This window comes from Frieseomelitta varia, unplaced genomic scaffold (genome assembly GCF_011392965.1).
Source record: "Frieseomelitta varia isolate USP_RPSP 00005682 unplaced genomic scaffold, Fvar_1.2 scaffold_507, whole genome shotgun sequence".
Classification (NCBI taxonomy): domain Eukaryota; kingdom Metazoa; phylum Arthropoda; class Insecta; order Hymenoptera; family Apidae; genus Frieseomelitta; species Frieseomelitta varia.
In genome coordinates, this window is record NW_025110265.1 from 87,761 (window position 1) to 106,897 (window position 19,137).

The 19,137-nt window shown below is 39.4% G+C and overlaps 1 protein-coding gene across 1 annotated transcript in view; it reads left to right on the forward strand.

The window, feature by feature from the left end:
- The window catches only part of LOC122533217 (discoidin domain-containing receptor 2), a gene marked incomplete at its 5' end in the record, with an annotated part of 90,937 nt that extends 72,218 nt beyond the window's left edge, over nucleotides 1–18,719 (forward strand). Inside the window, 5 exons of the mRNA XM_043662709.1 lie at nucleotides 1,895–2,086; nucleotides 4,860–4,952; nucleotides 8,832–8,973; nucleotides 16,205–16,354; nucleotides 17,041–18,719. Of these exons, the coding sequence (XP_043518644.1) occupies nucleotides 1,895–2,086; nucleotides 4,860–4,952; nucleotides 8,832–8,973; nucleotides 16,205–16,354; nucleotides 17,041–17,202 (739 nt within the window). The remainder of the gene's footprint in view (nucleotides 1–1,894; nucleotides 2,087–4,859; nucleotides 4,953–8,831; nucleotides 8,974–16,204; nucleotides 16,355–17,040) is intronic.
- Between the last annotated feature and the right edge of the window lie 418 nt (nucleotides 18,720–19,137).

Here is a 19,137-nt window from a genome sequence, read left to right on the forward strand (position 1 = left end):
ACTTATCAAGACGGAAATTTTATAATTAATATTAAATTTGAAAGTTTACGTACACGTGTGTCAAGCTAATTGAACATTTTAATCTTTCTCACTTATTTTCCAATGTGAAATTATTCAGGTCAAGTACGAAATGTGGAACAGAAAAAAAAGAATAGAAAAAAAATAAAGAGAAGTTAAAAATAAATTGCCACTCGCCAGATTCGCCTTCTTACGATGGTGAGAAATTCTTTTTTCCAAGAAATAGTCAATAGAAGGCATGTATTTCGAATAAAATAGAAAATTATTTGCATCTTGATTTCAAAGGGTTCGATTATTTCTGAGACTGATTTCCGGAAAGAATCTTTAGATTACGAAATAATCAATCATTCTCCTGACATCATCGGATAGATATTTTTGACTCATAAAGCTACTTAGATGACTATAAGAATTTGTACCATATTATAAAAGTGCAAGAAATTTAATTTTATATTATCTCTGGCAGAGATTCGAAATTAATAATTCCAGTGTAAAGGCCTGCATGAGCGTCGATTTCTTTCACAATATCTTTTAATAACTAAAACTAATACTTAAAATTAATAAAAATACGTACTTAAAATACTATTTACAGCATGTTTAAACGTGAACCGAAATTACTCATAGAAGAGAAAACTAAACGTTCTCCTAAAACTAAAAATGTTTTTTACACGCGCGCGTACATATACACGCTGTGCATCGGTAGCGATCGATCGATCTGTAGATGTTAGATTGGGCAAGGAAGCAGAGCCGGAAGTACACGATAAAGCGTGTACCGACGAAGAACACGCGCTGCGTTATCGCTGGCACAGCGAAAGGATGATCCGGGTCGACAGGATCGGGGATTACAGGGCTCGACGACGAAACGTACGCGAAACGTGTATTGTCGTCGAGAGAGAAAGAGAGAGAGAGAGAGAGGCCTCTTAACGGAATACCGGAAGTACAATCGTGCTCGTTTATTCCTTTTTCGCGTGATACACCGCTCCCCGATATCGTAAGAAACGTCTAGAATCCAGCCGACAAAGGCGACAAGAAAGAGAACGCCGCGACGTTTCCCATCGCTTGGTACCTTCTATTGGATTTGCCCTGTCTCTCTTTAAAAGATCAGGATCAATTTTATTCTTCACCGCGAAACAACGTCTGTTTGATTGAAACTGCGAAGTTTCCTTCCTCGAAACGATTCGGGAAATCTTTCGTCGACGTGATGCTCTCCCCGTCCGTTTCGAGCTTTAATCAAGAATCCTGCTGCGTGTGGAATTCTCGCAAGAAAAAGAAAAAAAAATTACGATTCATCGTACGTTGACAAGAAAGTTTCGCGATCTGCTCGAGGTTCAGGAGGTGTTCGTCGCGAGTCGACGACGTTAACTTCTTCGTCGCTTGAAATTAACCGAAATACAGAAACTTATCAGTTAGAGGCCGGTGGAACCGATTAACAGCCGCTGTAATTACCGCCGGTGGAAGACAGAACGAGAAGAAATACGGTGAAACTTCACCGTACGAGTAACGTACAAATTCGTTACGTTTAGGAACACGGCCCTTATCGGCTACCGAGATATTAGACAACCGAACAACACAAGCGGACTCTCTTAAACATGAAGCCCAGCGTTCCCGAAACGATAATCTCGACAGTGGCCATTATCCTTGGACGCGAGTTACGTGCCTTCAGCGGATGCAATTCCTCTTCCGCTTTGCCGTTGTTTCTCTTTCCCCTTTTGCTTGAAAGATACGAGCACGAGAGAAAGAGAGAGAAAAGGAGTTGACCGATACAACGACGCAAAGCTCGCGTTATTTCTAGTATATCCGTCCGTGTTCGATAGCCGCCCGGTTGGTAGAGCAGCCGACTATAAAGATATTACTTCCGAGTGTCCCGTGTATTTTCCAGGATAGAATTTCAACAGGAGGCAAAAAGGCTGGCACGGCTGGCCGATCGGAATGTCGCGCGGCTACTCGGCGCCAGCCTCGAAGACGACCCCATGTGCATCGTATTGGAAAACGGCGAGTACGGCGATTTGAATCAATATCTGCAGAGCCACATCGCTGAAACGTCCACCGTGCACACTGCCAAGACACTCAGGTACGGTTAATTACCATGTCTCGCCAGCGAGATGGTACTTATTAAGGATAAACCTGCCGGTGATCGAATGAATCCTCGCGAATATCCTTCCTTTACATTTCTACGCCGCTAACGCATCGAGGGATTATGAAATACGACGACTATCGTGGGATTATCAAGATTTTATCAAGCGTTTGTTTCATTTTTAACGCTGTTATATCGTCACATCGTCGGTCGTTTTATTTTTAATGCTTCGCGCCAGAGACGGGAATGCACGAGTCTGCCAATTGCGCGTGTTCAGGAAATGTGGTGACACAAACTAATGAACACGTGCGAATCGAAACACACGATACAAAATCAAAAGTAAAAGAAAAGACATTCGATGCAACACATTCGTGCCTCTGGCGTGATATATCTGATATTTTGGTCACTTTTATTGCGTACGATTTCTTTTTGTATTTTCTTTTTTTTTTTTTTATTTTCGATTTGCCATTCTGTATTTAACTCCTCGAGCGTTATAGTCTGTCTTTGAAAACGTATTTCACAGTGGCATGAATGTTTCACCTGTGTGTGTTTGTATATTCCAATTATACTCGTTATTTCCACTGTCAATTGTGAGGACTCCGAATTCTTTTGCATTTTTATATTTTCATGAAAGCTAAATATAAAATTTACGTTGTCTATTGTTCCACTTGTTACGCGCATTGTGTGCATTTTTGCATCTTTCAGTTTCCAATATCCAAACGGACCAATCCAGTCATGGCTAGTAAATATATGAGTATTTTATTTTCATTATATATACATAAGTATTTTGTTTTTTATTTTTTATTTTGTAATACCTAAGTATTTTATTTACATTATGTATACGATAATTGCTCGAGGAGTTAAGTATTTACTCACGTAATGTTGCAATGCAATACAAATTTATTGTTTTCCAATATAATAACATAGAACAGACTGTACCTCCTTAATTGAAATATCATATTTATCACATAGAAATTGATTCTATCTATCGATACCGAGATTAATGTCAAAATTGTCTACATAAATGTGTGATGAAATTAAGAAACAAAAGCAAGTAACGTTCCAGCAATCGTTTCCTTCAGAACGAGCAAATTGTCAATCCTGAAGCGTACTCTGAAAGTAAAATATCGACACAAAACGGGCGACGCGAACCAAGCTCAATGGCGCGCAATGAGGCGTAATCTTTCGATCTTATCGTCATCATGCGCGTACGTACGTCGGTTGGAGTGGCGTTAGGGACCTGCGTATCCGCGGATCGCGCGAAACCCGCTCGAAATACGAGAAATCGGCTGAAAACGAGAGAGGGCAGAGGAGATCATCGGTGCCGGTGACAGCTGTCGGCTGACCGTGTTTTTCCCGTGCGTTTATTTTCGAAAACGACCTGCAGAGCCCGTTTCGCTCTTTGTCTTGGTGCGAGCCAGCGAACCGTATCGATCTACAAAGGCTGGCTGGAAATGTTGCGTACCGAACGACTCGCTGACAAATATTTCCCCGCCGATGGGACGTAACAACTCGTTGGCCGCGTCTGGTGAGGGGGAATTACCCGATTCCTAACGGGATAAACGTTCCTGGGAAATCGGCAAAGGACGGATGAAAAGCACGTGATGGCACGGTGAAAAAGGAAACGTAAATCTGCTCCGACCGGCGTAATCCGCGCGCGTTTAAAAGTGAATCGTAGGGAGGAGGATTCGCGCGCTTTCTATGTTCAGCTCTGTTGCTCGTCATGTGTTGTGTTCCTAGTTAGAAACTCGCCGGCGATCGATAATTTTGGAAATTTTTATTGGATTATCTTTTTTAGAACGGTGAAATTCTTGGGATATAAAACAGTCAAAGACAAAGGGAATATAAAGTAGACGGGGCAGATAAGACAACCAAATAACAACTAACATTTCTAACGACCAATCAGATACAAATCTTCCACTTTTTCTGTGTTCCTTTAGTCATTTCAGTTACTCTTTTTGCCAGACTCTTGAATTGACGTGTATTGTTTTTGTACGTACATCCTATTAAGTATCTAGCAGTACATAATCCGTTTAAATTCCAATTTTTCATAGCATTTGTGGTACAGTGCATTTTTACATTTTTTTCAAGGTATGTCAAAATACTCGAAATTCTGTATATAGATGAATGAGAAACACATATTTCGACTTGTTGTAATACATTTTTCAACGTACCATTAAAATTCACATAATGTTACAATATTTTAATCAGAAGTTTTTGGTTAATATGAAATGTGAATTATCAGCTTAATATGAACTCTGAATTACCATCTTGCACACTCCGAGTATATTAATGAAAATTACATTACGGTTCGATAATAACGTCAAGACAAAATAATACAAAAAGGTGAAGCATCAATTGTTATCAATTTCGAAATGATGAATAAGATATCTTAACTAACGAGGTCACGCTATGCACAGTATATTTCTAAAGAAGAAGAGGGAAAAAGTAAAACAAACGTTAAGAATGTCCCACACTCTGCTCGAATGGAAAATAGTGTTAGAAAATGGACAGAGCGAGGAAAGAGCACTAGTGAAGCAAAAGGAGGGCCTGCTTTTGTCGTTTAATGCACATTGGTCGAGACGCGTTCGTCTGTGCCTCGAAAGCGTCGTCATTTGCGGTATTGCCAGCCGATACCAACGATTCGCCTTTGTGTACGGGCCTTACGTACATACGTTTAAACGCGTAGCACGCGGCCACGTACACGAAGACGCGAGTTTCCACCGCGCGAAACTTCTGAAACGGAACCGCCTCGTTCTTCGTGTTGCAGTTTCGGCACGTTGGTTTACATGGCCACGCAAATAGCATCCGGCATGAAACACCTCGAGGAAATGGACTTCGTGCACCGAGATCTCGCCACAAGGTAACGACAGACTGTTTCTCACTAGATTACTTTAAGTCGAACTTCGCCGATCAGTCATCCCGCCGTTCGAACGCGGTGTAGCCGCACGAACGTAAACGCGTTTCCCCTCTAACCGGAAGCTAACGCGTTCGTACGCGGTCGATCCAGGGACAACGTGTAGCCGCTCGAAAGCTGTAACTTCACCGCGTCGGTATGTTATTCTAGCAAAAAAAACTGTGGATGTAATTCTGTCACGTGTCGAATGGTGACGATCGATCGAACCACTATTGCATAACTATTAACCCTCGGGAGGAACCGTGGCTGGTTCATTTTATTCGCTAATATCTTTTTTCGTTTCGACGTACGTTTCACCGGAAAGAGTATCGTTGAAAATGCCAATTCTTTCGAAAATATCGAGAATTTTCAATTATCGACGAAAATGTCACGTGAAATAATATATATGATGGTAAAGTATGAAAAAAAATGTATATGAGTCAATCGTAAATGAGACAGTATTGTTTGGAACTTTCTAGACAATGTAGATAAATCAATCGTTTACCACTTGCGCTGGCAACTGATTGCCGACCATAACGAGTGACCGAACCGTACACAATAATTCGTCGCTTTCTCTTTGAACTCGTCGGTACGATATCACTGATAGAAATTATTATTGAAAAGTAATAAATTTATTATTTGTTTTGCCTATTTTGTTTTACTTAAACATACTTAAAACTGAGGAAATATTACAATTTTGGAGCAAACGACATTTCAGCGCAAGAGGTTAATTAACATGCTCAATTCTCTATCTACCTTAAATCGTTCGCAGCGTCACTTCCGGCCGTCATATTCGGAACAAAGTTTCTCAGTTACGACTTGGCCAATCCCTAGCCAAGGTCCTTGAACTTCTTCGATATATAGAAATCGTAGGCGTTTACCAACACCACCGGCATAATCTATGGGACATTTCTGCGTGGAAGGGCTGTTAAAGGGAACAAGTGGACCGGGGGACAGCTAGGTCACGTGTTCGAATTATTAACTCTAATCATAAACTTTAATTACAATGGCCCGAGGCGCGGGCGTCGCATAAACGCGAAACGCGCGCGCGGCCTGTGGCGGATGAAATTAATTGCCCGTTGATTTATAGAAACGAGTTTTGAACAGGCAAAAGCCAAAACGTTCGATAAACGAAACGATATTCCATACGATATTCTAGATGAAGAAGTATACTTTTCCTGTATTTCGTCAATTATTTCTATATCAATCCTTTTCCTCGTTATCAGTTTTTCTTTTTTCTCTTTTAAATCAGAATAACGAAACACAGTTCACTAAACGCGACGGCATCTGCTTTAATATAAATGTCACGCGTGCGTTTAAAATTTTCTTTTAATTCCGGCTACAAAATTGCAGTCGTACGCGGCACGCACGCACGTGTGTACATTTAATTTCTCTTTAATTCCAAATTAAATAATTATTCGAAAAGATATACGCGACGGGGGAAACCGTGAATAAATATCCCGCCGCGTGCGAAACAAAAACTTTTCGCGAATAATTAATTCTAATGCTCGGCGATCGCGTAAGTTATTTAAATTAATTTTTTGAAAATTAATTACTTCTGATAAATTCGTTCGTGAATAACGTTGTAATCGTTGCTAATCTCTTGCTTCCCGTTGTTATTAGATTATTGCACGTGAATTTTGCCAGTTTGAAATCAATCATCCCATCCTTTGCGATTTTATATCCATTATATATAACGGATAACGATTTTATTTCAGTAGATGAACCTTTCAATCGAGACCGTTTCTTATCAGATTTAACCAATGCTACCAATAATGACAGCCGGATGTTTAATAATGCGATAAAAGAATTTATTCTATCCATTAAATAGCATAATTAATTCATTAGCTTTAATATGAATCTTTTTTTTATATTTTTGCATATCGCGTGCGATCCATACAGTTAAAAAAAAAAGAAATAGATTCACCGTCTATTTTATCAAGTTGTATTCGCTCGTTTCGTTTGCAGTCCGATTGAAAACGGAGAATATCTCGTTAAATTAAATCGCGAAAGCCCGCGGCCAAGCGGTTGTTGAAACGGTCGTTACGATGTTTAAACGCGCGATGTGAAAAGATACGGCTCGGGAATGCTCGAGGACTGCGGCTATTTCGCATTACCAGCGAGATGAATGCCTCGCTGGTAGCAGACGCTACTAAACCCGTTCCCCGCCGGACTCGGTCGGTTTCGCCGTGGAAGTCGGCGCGAAACTTCGAAACGATCGCCGCTCTCGACAGAGCGAGCGTTTCCGGCGGACGCGAGCCGTTTAAAAGCGGCGCCCGCCCCTTCCTCGAGAACAGTCCTCCAGAGCGCATCGTCTTGCAGACGCGGAGGGTTTTAGAAGGTTCTCGACGACAGACCGCCTTGGCTCTCCGTTTTCCCGCGAAAATGGAGCTTCGAGGTATCGTTCAGCCGCTTTCCGTCCGCTTTAATCTCCCTTCCTCCCCATCGGAAACGCTAATTAGCACGGCGAAAAAGGAAAGGAAACGACGAAGAAACGTGGAGATAGGCGAACGACGAGCAACTGTCGCTGGTGGTGTCGGACTGGAAGGGATTGTTTAGCGTATAACAATGAATTATGGTTGGTAATTAGTGGATAATGACAACACGGTGGAAAGTTCGTTTCGCATCGTCGATTCAGCGCATGTCAACGGGGAAGACGTTCTCATTAGCGGTTTCTTGTTAAATTTAATGGCCGCCGGAAGCTACGTGTGCTTTTCGTTTATTTACATCGTCGTTTCCGACAAAGTGGAAAATACTGGCAGCGTAACGTTTCCGCGTGTAACTTCGCTTCGATGAATCATTTTATCGAGAGTGACACAGCGACGAAGAAAGGAACTGAGTTTGAAACAATTGAGAAGCTTCTCGAAGAATTGAACATATTTTTGGCAACGAACGTTGGCAAAATTAGATTAATAAAATTATTACAATTTCCAATATTTTGTTCTTATAATTACAAGATGGATAAAACTTTTCGACATTTTTCTGTCTGAGTAGCAAATAAAATTGCTTCATGTTTAGAGAATAATATGTACTTTAAATTAATTTTTTTTATCATTGTTATCACATGTTATGTTATATTATTTACAGTATGTGAGATGTTTCAAAACTATTTTAACAAAATTTCGATGTACGATTTATACATGCAGATACCTTTTTCAAAAAGGCTTCTCGATTGTTAGGCAAATACGATTCCCGAAAAAGAAGAAAAAAAGAAAAAAAAGAATAAAGTTGAGATCGATGAAAGCGCTTGTCAAACGCACATGGATTACCCAAAAATCTTCGTTCGAATCGCGTTGATCCAGCCCGAAGACCGTAAATAAACCACCGGGCACGATTCGTAGCAATACATTCGTCTACGTGTTCGAGTATCGGGATAGGGGAGACTGGAATAATCCACTCGGCTTCCAAGACGGATTATTTCTCTGAGAGTCTGGTGTATCCCCCCCTCGTAACTGGCCGGTTCTATCGCGGATAAAGGTACCGTTGCCTCGAACGCGAGTCGAAACTCTCTACGCTCTATGCTCCACTCTCGACGATGATCCGGAAAACAAAAGAACGAATAACCGGGAAAATAAAACGGGACGGTTCTCCGCCCAGCCAGTATTCCAGATCCGGAATATTGAAAAAGTTAGCGACGTTAATGTGGGTCAGCTGAAAACCATCATTGTAGAGCCACTATAGAGTGCCAGCTGCGAAAGCTGACAAAAAAAAAAAAAAAAAAAAAAAAAAAAAAAAAAAGGGGAAAAAAAAAAAAAANAAAAAAAGAAAAAAAAGAGAGGAAAGAAAAAAGGGGAAGAAAAAGAAGAGTGACACATACGACGGACTTGTTCCATGGATTTGTTACAGAAACTGTTTGGTGAGCCGTGGTTACACGGTGAAAGTGTCCGACTTGGGATCCGGAAGAAACGCCTACGCAGCCGATTATTTCCGGGTCGATGGCCGACCACCGCTACCGATCCGATGGATGGCCTGGGAATCTATGCTGATGGTAAGTCGTTAACTGAGCAGTTGATCTGTATGGCGGCGAGGCAGTTGGCCCGAATATCGGATTTATAGCGAAGAAATTCATCCGCGATTCGGTTGTTCCATCGGTTTGATCCTGTTAGCCAATCGGATTGGCAGGTCGAGTCTCTCCCACCCCTCCTTCCGTTTCGTATTCAAAGTCAGAGATTTATTTATAAATCGTGGATAATCGCGTTAGTTTCGATCTGGATGTACTACTCACTGTACTACATTTGTCAAGATATATTCGATCAATTGTTTCAACGTATCGATACGTTCTGATCGTGTCTCTCCCCTGTTTCTCGATAAATCTCGTGCCTTCTGGAAGATTCCTTTCCTCCTGTACGATTCTGTAATGTTCTTTCGATAGATCACGATTAGAGGGAAAGGGGAGCGAATCAAGTTTGATCGCAACAGACGCCACAGAACAAATTGTAAACGATTTTTGTCGCCGGAGCGGAGGGAGGTAAAATAAAGCGTGCGCGATCGAGAGTGGTTTTATTTCGCGCCGTTTCGGTCAGTGATATTTAAATGGACCATAGCTACGCATCCGCGCGATGAAACTCGGTTTAGCTTTCGCGAATATACACTCGGCCCCCGCTGTTTTCACCCTCTTTTCTGCATCGAAATCAAAGCCTCGTTCGCGTTTCACGCTTCGACCGATGAAGATTTTTTTTCTCTCTTTCATTCTTTTTTTTTCGTTTTTGTCCCTCCCCCCTCTCTCTCTCTTTTCCAGTTCTCTCTATTTTTTCAGCTCTTTCCCTCTCTTTTTTCTCTTTTTTTTTTGCAATTTTGTTCGGTCAATATTTGCCTTGAAGATTCGGCGCGATCGGTGTTGCGGCGAGTTGAAACAACAGTGATTACCGTTTAATGAGACGGCTTTCTGTACGTGCTTCGACCCATTTCGACTTCGAGTCCGCCTCGATCCGGCGGGATCTGTTTTAGCCCTCCTTCTTGTTCGGGAACCTATCCGGCCTGATCCACGCGGATCGGAGAAACTTGAAGTGGATCCGAGCAGTCGAGGCGGGCTTCCGAACTGCTAGATTAGGTCACACTACAGAGCTAATAACCTATAATGCTCGCGTTTCAATGGCACTTTAACTGTTTTATTATTATTAATAATATATAGTGGCTGTATCAAGTACTTGCGCGTAACTTTAGTTCAGAGTGGATCGATTCTACATTTCGTTTATGTAGTATCAAATATTTGTAATCATACGATAGAAGTTATTAAATGATATGAATTTTGATATACTTGGATTTAATTAATTAGCGTGTTACTAGTGCGAAGAAATATTTTTTAAGAAAATCTTAAAGAATTGAGAAAGAGCAGTTATAGAGATAACAGGAGCTCTTTGTATCTTTACTGTATACTTTTATTTCAATTGAAAAGTTAAAATATTGAAGACTTAATTACAGCAAAAAAAAAAAAAGTTTTGTTATATTTCTGTGTTATATTTTTTGTATTTTATGTATTAAAGAAAAATTAAAGAATTAAAGTATCAGAGGATCGTGCAATCGCTAGCATTTTATTTTATTTATTGATACTTGTATTTCTATTTTCGAGAATTTAAAGAATTAAACCAACAAAAGATCATGTGATTGCGAAAGAAAATAGTGTCTTTAGTGTTTTATTTCTTTGCATCATATTTTTCTGCGAGCGCCTCCTCTCTGTTTTCTTTCCGTTTTTTCCTTTCTATTGTCAGCGATAACAAATATTTGTACATTGCCGTGCGTTTTAAATATTTCGTCGAAGGGAAAAGTTTTCCATGGCGTTGAAAGTATGCGTGATATTTTTGAAGCGTACCTAAACTGGTGCGGTGTACAGTTTGCGGTTAGCACGCTCGATAAAAGTAGCCAGGTAAACATCAACGTCTAGTTTGCGGTGCTCGAGACAAGCTTTTTGACTTAATTTCTGACCGCAGCGTAACAACGGTCTGCAAATTTTTTCCCAAGCCACTATACCGATATTCCTTTTTTGCGCCTTTTGCATTTTTTAACCAGAAAATAAACGACTATTAGGTCGTTTCGCGATAAATGTTGTTCTTGAGGCACGAGAGATTTCAATGAGAATAATTTCTCCTTTAAATGAGAATTTGTACCAAAGGGTAGAATTTATATTCGCGACGAACAATGTTGTATTTGAAAGAAAGCGCGATGTTGACGCTTTGAGAAATTATCGAACCACTATAGGTTATTGTAGACATTTATTATACTTGAGAATATAACGGACTTGCAACCCCCGAAAAACGAGTATAAAATATAATAGACTAAAATCTTCTAACCGAAAGAATAGAGAGTTATTTTGTATTTTTATAATTTTACAGTCTTCATATTTTTTTCTTTAAAACTTTATATTTTCTAAAAAAAAACATACATCGAAATTATTAAGAACCCAATTCCTACCTTTTGACAAGCATAATTTTGATACATGTATATTCTTTGGAAAATGTGATATTTGAAAAGGACGAAGAACACTATTCGACAAAAAAGACTTGAACTCCGTAGCGGAATAGAAATTCTTGAAATAAAAGACCTTAAGAAAGAACACTTATCATTAGATTACGGATGAGATTCATTTCATCTTTCTATAAATATTCTATATAATCTTTCATAGTTTTTATAATACGAAAAGAGCATTTTCATAATACGAAATTTCCCACACATGGAAATCGAAAATTGCACATGTACGCATACATATCAATGACAAACATACGTACGCGTCGCCAGTCGCCGTCAAACAAATTTCGAACCAAAAGGAATTTCGTCTGGCGAAAGACACGTTTCACAAACGAGTGCACTTAACAAAACTGTTACGCGAACGTGTCACTGAGATTAATTCATAAAAACCAGTCGAGAAACCATTACCCCCGTTGTCAGCTGAACCAGTTCCAGATCATAAACCGACACGACGCGATAATTCCATTCGAACGAGAGCCTCGCGCTCTCTGTTCTTTCCCCGTTTGTTAATTTGTTCGTACTATTAGCCGGACGTGGCGGTCGTTATCGTTGTTCAAAAATAATATAAGGCGGTTAACATTGGCGGGCCGGGGCCACGCGAGGAATGAAGTCGCGAAAATACGTTATTCCACGTAGAGCGTGGCGCGGTTACCGGTGAATTTATTGGCAGCGAACGGTATGCCGGTATATATCACTGTAACGAACGGTGGCGCTCTCGCTCCCAGGCCCCGGCGTGTTTTATTCCCGTGTATCCTGTTTTTAATTTCTCGTCCGTAGCCGTCGATATCGAACTGTCGATCCGCGAAACCGCGAAGCATCAGCCCGATAGAGCTGTCTGCGGTCGCGTGGCATTAACGAATCGGGCTTATTCGCTGTTTCCCCGCGTGCCCGCGTGTCATCGCGAAAACCATCGTAAAAGTCCCGAACAGAAAACGCAGTTGGTGAATTCGTTTTCGATGTCCAACGAATATGTATCTGCTGCTTAACCGACGATCGTTTCGTCTCGGCCGCTGGATTGACGGTGGAGGGATCAAAAAAGAGAGGGATGTCGATATTTATATGTACGTCGAAGGATTTCTGACGATGGTACTTTCGGCTCGAGGTACGCTGTCACTCGTGAATTTATTACGTATTGTTGGTAGATTTATTAACGTTAAGATTTTATTTACGCACTTATTTTTGTTGACCTGAGCGCTAGAACCTGACATGTGTGTAGGTTGAAATGTATATTTTAATCGTCGAAGGGAACATGAGCGACATGTACTGCAGTGAGAATATAGGTGAAGGAAATTCTTTTGCTAAATTTATCGTATGTTTATAATTAACAATAGCTTCTGTGTAACGACTTTTAGAAAACATTTAACAAGAGTAATGTGTAATATTTGTTTTAAAAATGTTTAATTCTCATACGCAAGATGACCGATCTGAAGTATAGGAATACGAATTTTGAACTTCTTTCCATCTAAAAATATATTTTTAGTTTTCGAATTTTCAAGTAAATATTTATTAAAATTGCAAAAATATTTATTAAAATATTTTTTAAAATTGTAAAAATATTTATTAAAATATTTTTTAAAATTGTAAAAATATTTATTAAAATATTTTTTAAAAATTCAAGTAAATATTTATTAAATAAATATTCACATCACCTAGCTAGCATACGTAATAGAATGTTATTTACGTTTAGTTTAAGCTGTTTAAAATCAGAGGAATACAATAGTATATATTTAAACATGATTATGTAACTTACAATTAAATTGACAAAAATTGTAGAATGGTTGAACATTATAATATGAATATTTCTTGCAATAGTTCAAACTGATGTTATCATGCCGAAAATAACGAAACAGAGAAGGCAAGCAAAAGATTACGTAAAACGGGACATTAAGTTCAACATTACCCGCTATCATTTAATTAAAGCACGAAGGCTTGTCATTAAAGAGAAACTAGCGTTAACAGTTGCAGCTGTAATGCATCCAATTAACACGAAACTCGCACCTCGCCAAATATTCGCCACGATCCCAATTACCACCGTAAGACAGAGACCGAGCGGCTCGTCGTTTGTCTGATCACGAACAGGCTTGTTTCACTTGTCGTTCCAGCACGAGAACAAAACTGCCAGCAATCAAAAAATTCTCACTACTTTTGAACCGCTTATCTGCCAAGTAAAATAGGGTGGAGAGATTGTCAAATAGGATACACATACGTTGTTGAAATATGAGTTTGAATGAACATTGTGGAATGTATAGCAACAGGCACCTAACGGCATATAAGATACATAAAATTATATATCTTTAAAATAGTCACAATTGGTTTTTGGAAATTGTTATTCAACACCAAAAACATTTCATTTAGTCATTTAGTAGTGTTAAGTATGATTATTAAGGAAATTTATTTGAAATATATATAAGAAGATTTACTGCCCGTGGCAAAATGTTTTCGAAAGTATTTGAAAACACTGAAAATTTTTTTAGACATAAAATACTGTTCCATTCGTTTGAAATAAATGAGAATTATAAATAAAATATAATTATAATATAATTCTCTTGGAATTTAAATGCATTCAAATATTTATGTTTGATCGAAAACCTCCCGCTCAGGGGTAACAGAATAAATTTCGATTTAGATTCCGCTTACAAAAAATTCCGCATTCTAATAATATATTTCAAATATTTTCATATTTTATCATTCTGTGCATTGTTAATGTTATTACAGTTGTTAATAAATTCACGAACGAAAATATATGGACTCGAAAATTCCAATGAATCCAACAGTAAGAATACTCATCCTTAGTATTTTATTCCGTTGATGCGGCTTAGATCGAAGCTTCGATCGACCTATCAACGCCATTAGCATCGGAAATCGTCTATGAATGAAATCCGTGCAGAGGCAAATTGATAGCTAAATGGTAATTCGACTAAATGGGAAACGAGCGGGCGATATAGTATTTTGTCGGTCGTTCACGTAGTCATTTCGAATTGACTGCGTCGTTAATGTTTCATTATTGCCATCGTTTATCCGTCCTATGCCATTGTGCCCGTGTTAATGAAACGAGTCCACGTTTCCGTAGCCATGCGCGCGCGAGCACGCGTGCGTGCCGAACGCCTCCCCAAGAATTATACGAAATTAGCGTCGATTTAATGATTTAACGTTTGACTTTATTAAGTTGGACGCCGGCGCGAACTAATGTCCCGCGATTTGCTCCCGTAAACTTTACGACGTTCAACCTCGATTCCCTCTCCCTCTCTTTCTCTTCGGTTCTCTGTCGTTCTCTCGCGAACTGGGTTATACTAAAGTTAATGCGTAACCGCACGGGGAAAATGTCCCTTCATTCGCGCTAAGAGTTGAACGTTTCAGCTGGAATAAAAAGACTACGTCGACCCACGCGGAAAGCTCGCAAAGTCAAGATTAAATAACGATTCTTTAACTTTTCAGGATGGAAAGAATATTCTTTCGGATTGTACAAAAATATCTTTTGTACGTGTTTTTCCTTTTTACTCATGGTTTGACAATTTACATAGACTTGATTCCTTGATGGGTTAATCAAAATGATAAAAAAAAGAACCTTTTCAATATTAAAAATAGTGGAATTAATTGACATTGCTGATCCAGTGTGAAATTACGAATAATTATAGTCCGGGAATTATAACAAAATTTTAATATACGCAAACCGTCGAAATAACGACTAAAGCCTCGATGAAAAATTAAGCACGCCGGGCACCGAGTTGAGCGACGATTCGATTTTCACTGAAACTTTTAATTACGGCAGCTAATTACGACGTCGAATTAATCAGCGTGACGATTACTTTAACGATCGCGTTGAATTTATCGCGGCCTCGCAACGTTCACGCACGCCGGCTTACGAGTCGCGCGGGTTTCTGCCGCATGCGTGTTTCCTAAACTTGCTTGCGGCGTACTACAGGCAATACGGCGAAGATAGAGTGGTACCGAAGCACTTAAGTTCCAGTAATTTCTCGTCAAGCAACGATACCACCTGCTGTGCTTACCGCCTGGCAAATAGATTTCTACTTTGAACAGGGGATTTACGGAACAAAACCGGAGGAAATACCTTTTTTTTTTTAATATTTCTCCCGTTTTGTATTTTCTCCCGACGGAACAACGAACAATTAAAAATTAAATCAATCGCCCGTTCAATTTAACTTTTCGAAAATCGAATATTTCATTTGTGCACTCTGGTCACTGTCGTTACGCCGTTGTTTAAAACGAAGCTTTCCATGTGTGTAATAGGATAAAATCGATGTATGAAATATTTCGATGCATGAAATATTGTTTAAAAAAAAAAAACATGATTGACAGATTATACGAATTATCGATTTTTCGCGAAAAGCACGAGCGACGTACTAATTCTTCTGTTTGATTATTTCAACGTAATCGTGAGTACGTGATTTACTAAATTTTTCGTGTTTACGGGAGACACTGAAGCGCAAAATCGCATAGGATGAAATACAGAAAAATATGTTTGAAAACAGAAATATAAAATATCTAGAGTGCGAGTCTTTTTGTAACATGAAAAATACGAAAAGTACAAAAGTATATTTGAAAATAAAAAAATACCTAAAATGTAGCAATTCTTATAACATTTGCTGCGTAAAACGATTTTTATATCGTGTATAAATATTTAATATTGTATTACATTGTTTGCTATATTCCACACAGAATTATATTTCATTAAATTCTCGAGTTTAATTTGCATAGATATAAATCTCTGGTCTAATAATTACGTGTGATGAATTTAGGGAAGACATACGTCGAAGAGCGACATATGGTCTTTCGCAGTGACGCTCTGGGAGATCTTAACGTTCGCGAGAGAACAACCATTCGAAGAACTGCCTGACCATCGCATCGTCGAGAACGCGACTTATTTTTATCAAGAGGATGATAGAAGGGTAAGTACCCCGTATTTTTCTCTCTCGTCATATTCGCGTATATGGACCGATGAATATAACGAATGCCTGCTATTAATCCATTCTAAACCTTTCATTGCAATGAATGGCGCTGTTCGTTCCCAACCGCCCGATTAATTCTTCTCAATTGAACAATTTTTCTGTTGAAAGAGCTGAAATCCACGAACAATATTCTGTTAATTTTCTGCACAAGAAATTTAAATTTAATCGTGATATTAAATGATCAGAACTAGTGTCATTGGATACTAGAGATTATCATAATTTATAATTTTAAATTATACGATCTCGGTACATTTTCAATTTAATTCAATTTTATTAGTAATCTCAACGAATGGTATCGCTGGTTCGTGGATAATTGTAATAATTTATATCAGATTATTAAAATTATTGATATTTTATTTCATTTTGAGTTTCCCATTCTTCGTCACGGGTATTAGCAATAGAATTCAATTCACTAAAGAATTTTAAAACCAAGTAGTGCAAGTAGTTTTATAACTGTCATAGTTCTCAACAGTCTAGAGTGTAAAATACAAAATAAAATTAAATACTCTCAGTTTCTCTGATTCAACGATGCTACGTCAGAATTATCCAGTATCTGAAATCAAAATCTGACAATGCTCTAACAATTCAACGGTGACTGCGATCGAACGACCCATATTTTTTCGCAGATTATTCTTCCATTACCAAAGAACTGCCCGAAAGACATCTACGAGTTGATGCGCGAGTGTTGGCACAGGAACGACGTGGACAGGCCGAGTTTCCGCGAGATCCACATGTTCTTGCAGCGGAAAAATCTCAGCTACAAGCACGCTGACACGAACGACACTTGATACAGAGAACTAGAAGGCTGGAACCTTATCCGGCTTTCTATGATCGGCGAGCTGAACGGGAACTGGTGGAACAGCCCCTCGACGACCAAGCTGCACCAAGTCAGACCAAGTTAGTACACCAAGGTCACAGTACATCATCCACTTCAAACTGACGAGTCGAGTCAGAAACAGAGGTAAATCGATATCGCGATCGTGTGACTCGTGGTGAAAATGATCCTTCGTTCTTCTATTAATTATCAAGTGGATTTAAAGACTGCGCTTGTATGATTGAAAATTTGACTCGTACTACTTGAAACTATCTCTAGAAACGAGCAATTAACTTTATAATTAGTAATTCACGGGACAGTCTGACTTTTGTTATTATTCTTATTTCCAAAGGACAAGAGACAATAATTATTTCCAGATTAGAACGTACACGGCGAGGTTAGAACGAATTTTTCAATATTGTTTCATTTCAATCTCTTTTCTCTGTCAGACAATAATTACCTTCGGTTTAGAATGTACAAAATTTTTATCATCACCTCGAGGTTTGAACGAACTTTTTAACACCTTCATTTTACTTCGATCTCCTTTCTCTGTCAAAGAGCGAGGGACTGCAATCGCGCAAGTATAATTACGTAAAGCACAATAAACGAGTACATATCTGCGGGAGATCATCCGGAGGACGAGGCCGAGAGGCCCGATACGAAACAAAACGTTCCTAGCACGGGCCGCCGATGGGCGGAAAGCACGTTCAATAAATCGCGCGCCGTTGTGAAATTGATACTGTCAGCAAACAAGCTCGTGACATCAGCCGCAACGGCACTCGCGTCACGTTCAGAATACACGTGGCCCCGTGGACTTTGGAAAATCGCGCGAGATGCAACGAACTGGCCGCGAGACACTATTTCCAACACGCCAGCGAACGCTCCGTCACGCAAGAACGAACAGAACGCTCGAAAACAGCGAGAGACGTCACGTCGATTTCGATGAATCAGCAATACGAAGTTCCGTCGTGATCATCGAGAGGATACGACGATTGAACCAACGTTCCATCGCGTCGCGAATCGCGCGAATCACGAGCTGGAAAACGTTCCCAGCTCGTTGACGGAATTCAAACAGATCCGGCGGATGCCAACGAGTCGGAGATGAAACACGGCGCGGTTTATTTTTCGCGAGACTTGGGTTCAACATCGGCGAGGAACGGAAAGCCGGGAGATGCGCGTGAAATTTTTCCAGGGAATATCTAGCAAGGTGATCTGATCCTGGCGTGGAAATCAGCGATCGAGATAGTTGAATACACACGCAGAGATACCTAGAGATACGTATTAGCTCCCCGTTTCGACTTGTCTGAAGAAAGAAAGAGGATGAATGATATAAGATTGGATGGGGAAGGAGGGTTGGGGATAAAAGGAATTCGTCGAGCCACTGGCTTACGTTTAAGTTCCCTGAAACTATTAATAAGCTTAAGATGCGCTTAGCCGAAGTGCATAAATGTTTGACAATACCACTAGAGGTTGCAAGTATAAAGAAACAAGGAAAAAGAACTTCATATAAATATAAATATATAAATATAAAAATATATAATATATATAATATATTATTATATATATAATTATATTATATATAATATATGTAATATAAATATATAAATATAAATAAGTATAGCGTGTAAAGAGATGTTAAAGGATGTAACCTTTTATATAGCGTAAAAATTTATTAGAGAGCGTCGTTTTCAAGCAGCTTGCATTCCTCTCGGCGAACGCGCGACGTCGTTTCTCGCCATCGTTCGACCTATCGATTCGCGACGTTTGCTCGATGTCCCGCGAATCGAAACTTGCGTTACCACGAGTCGAATGTGTCGTCGTCCTGCGAGGCAGCCACGTATACGCGGTGAATAAGACTCTGTATGTGTGTATGTGTGTGTGTTTGTGCAGGTGTGTGTGTGTGTGTGAG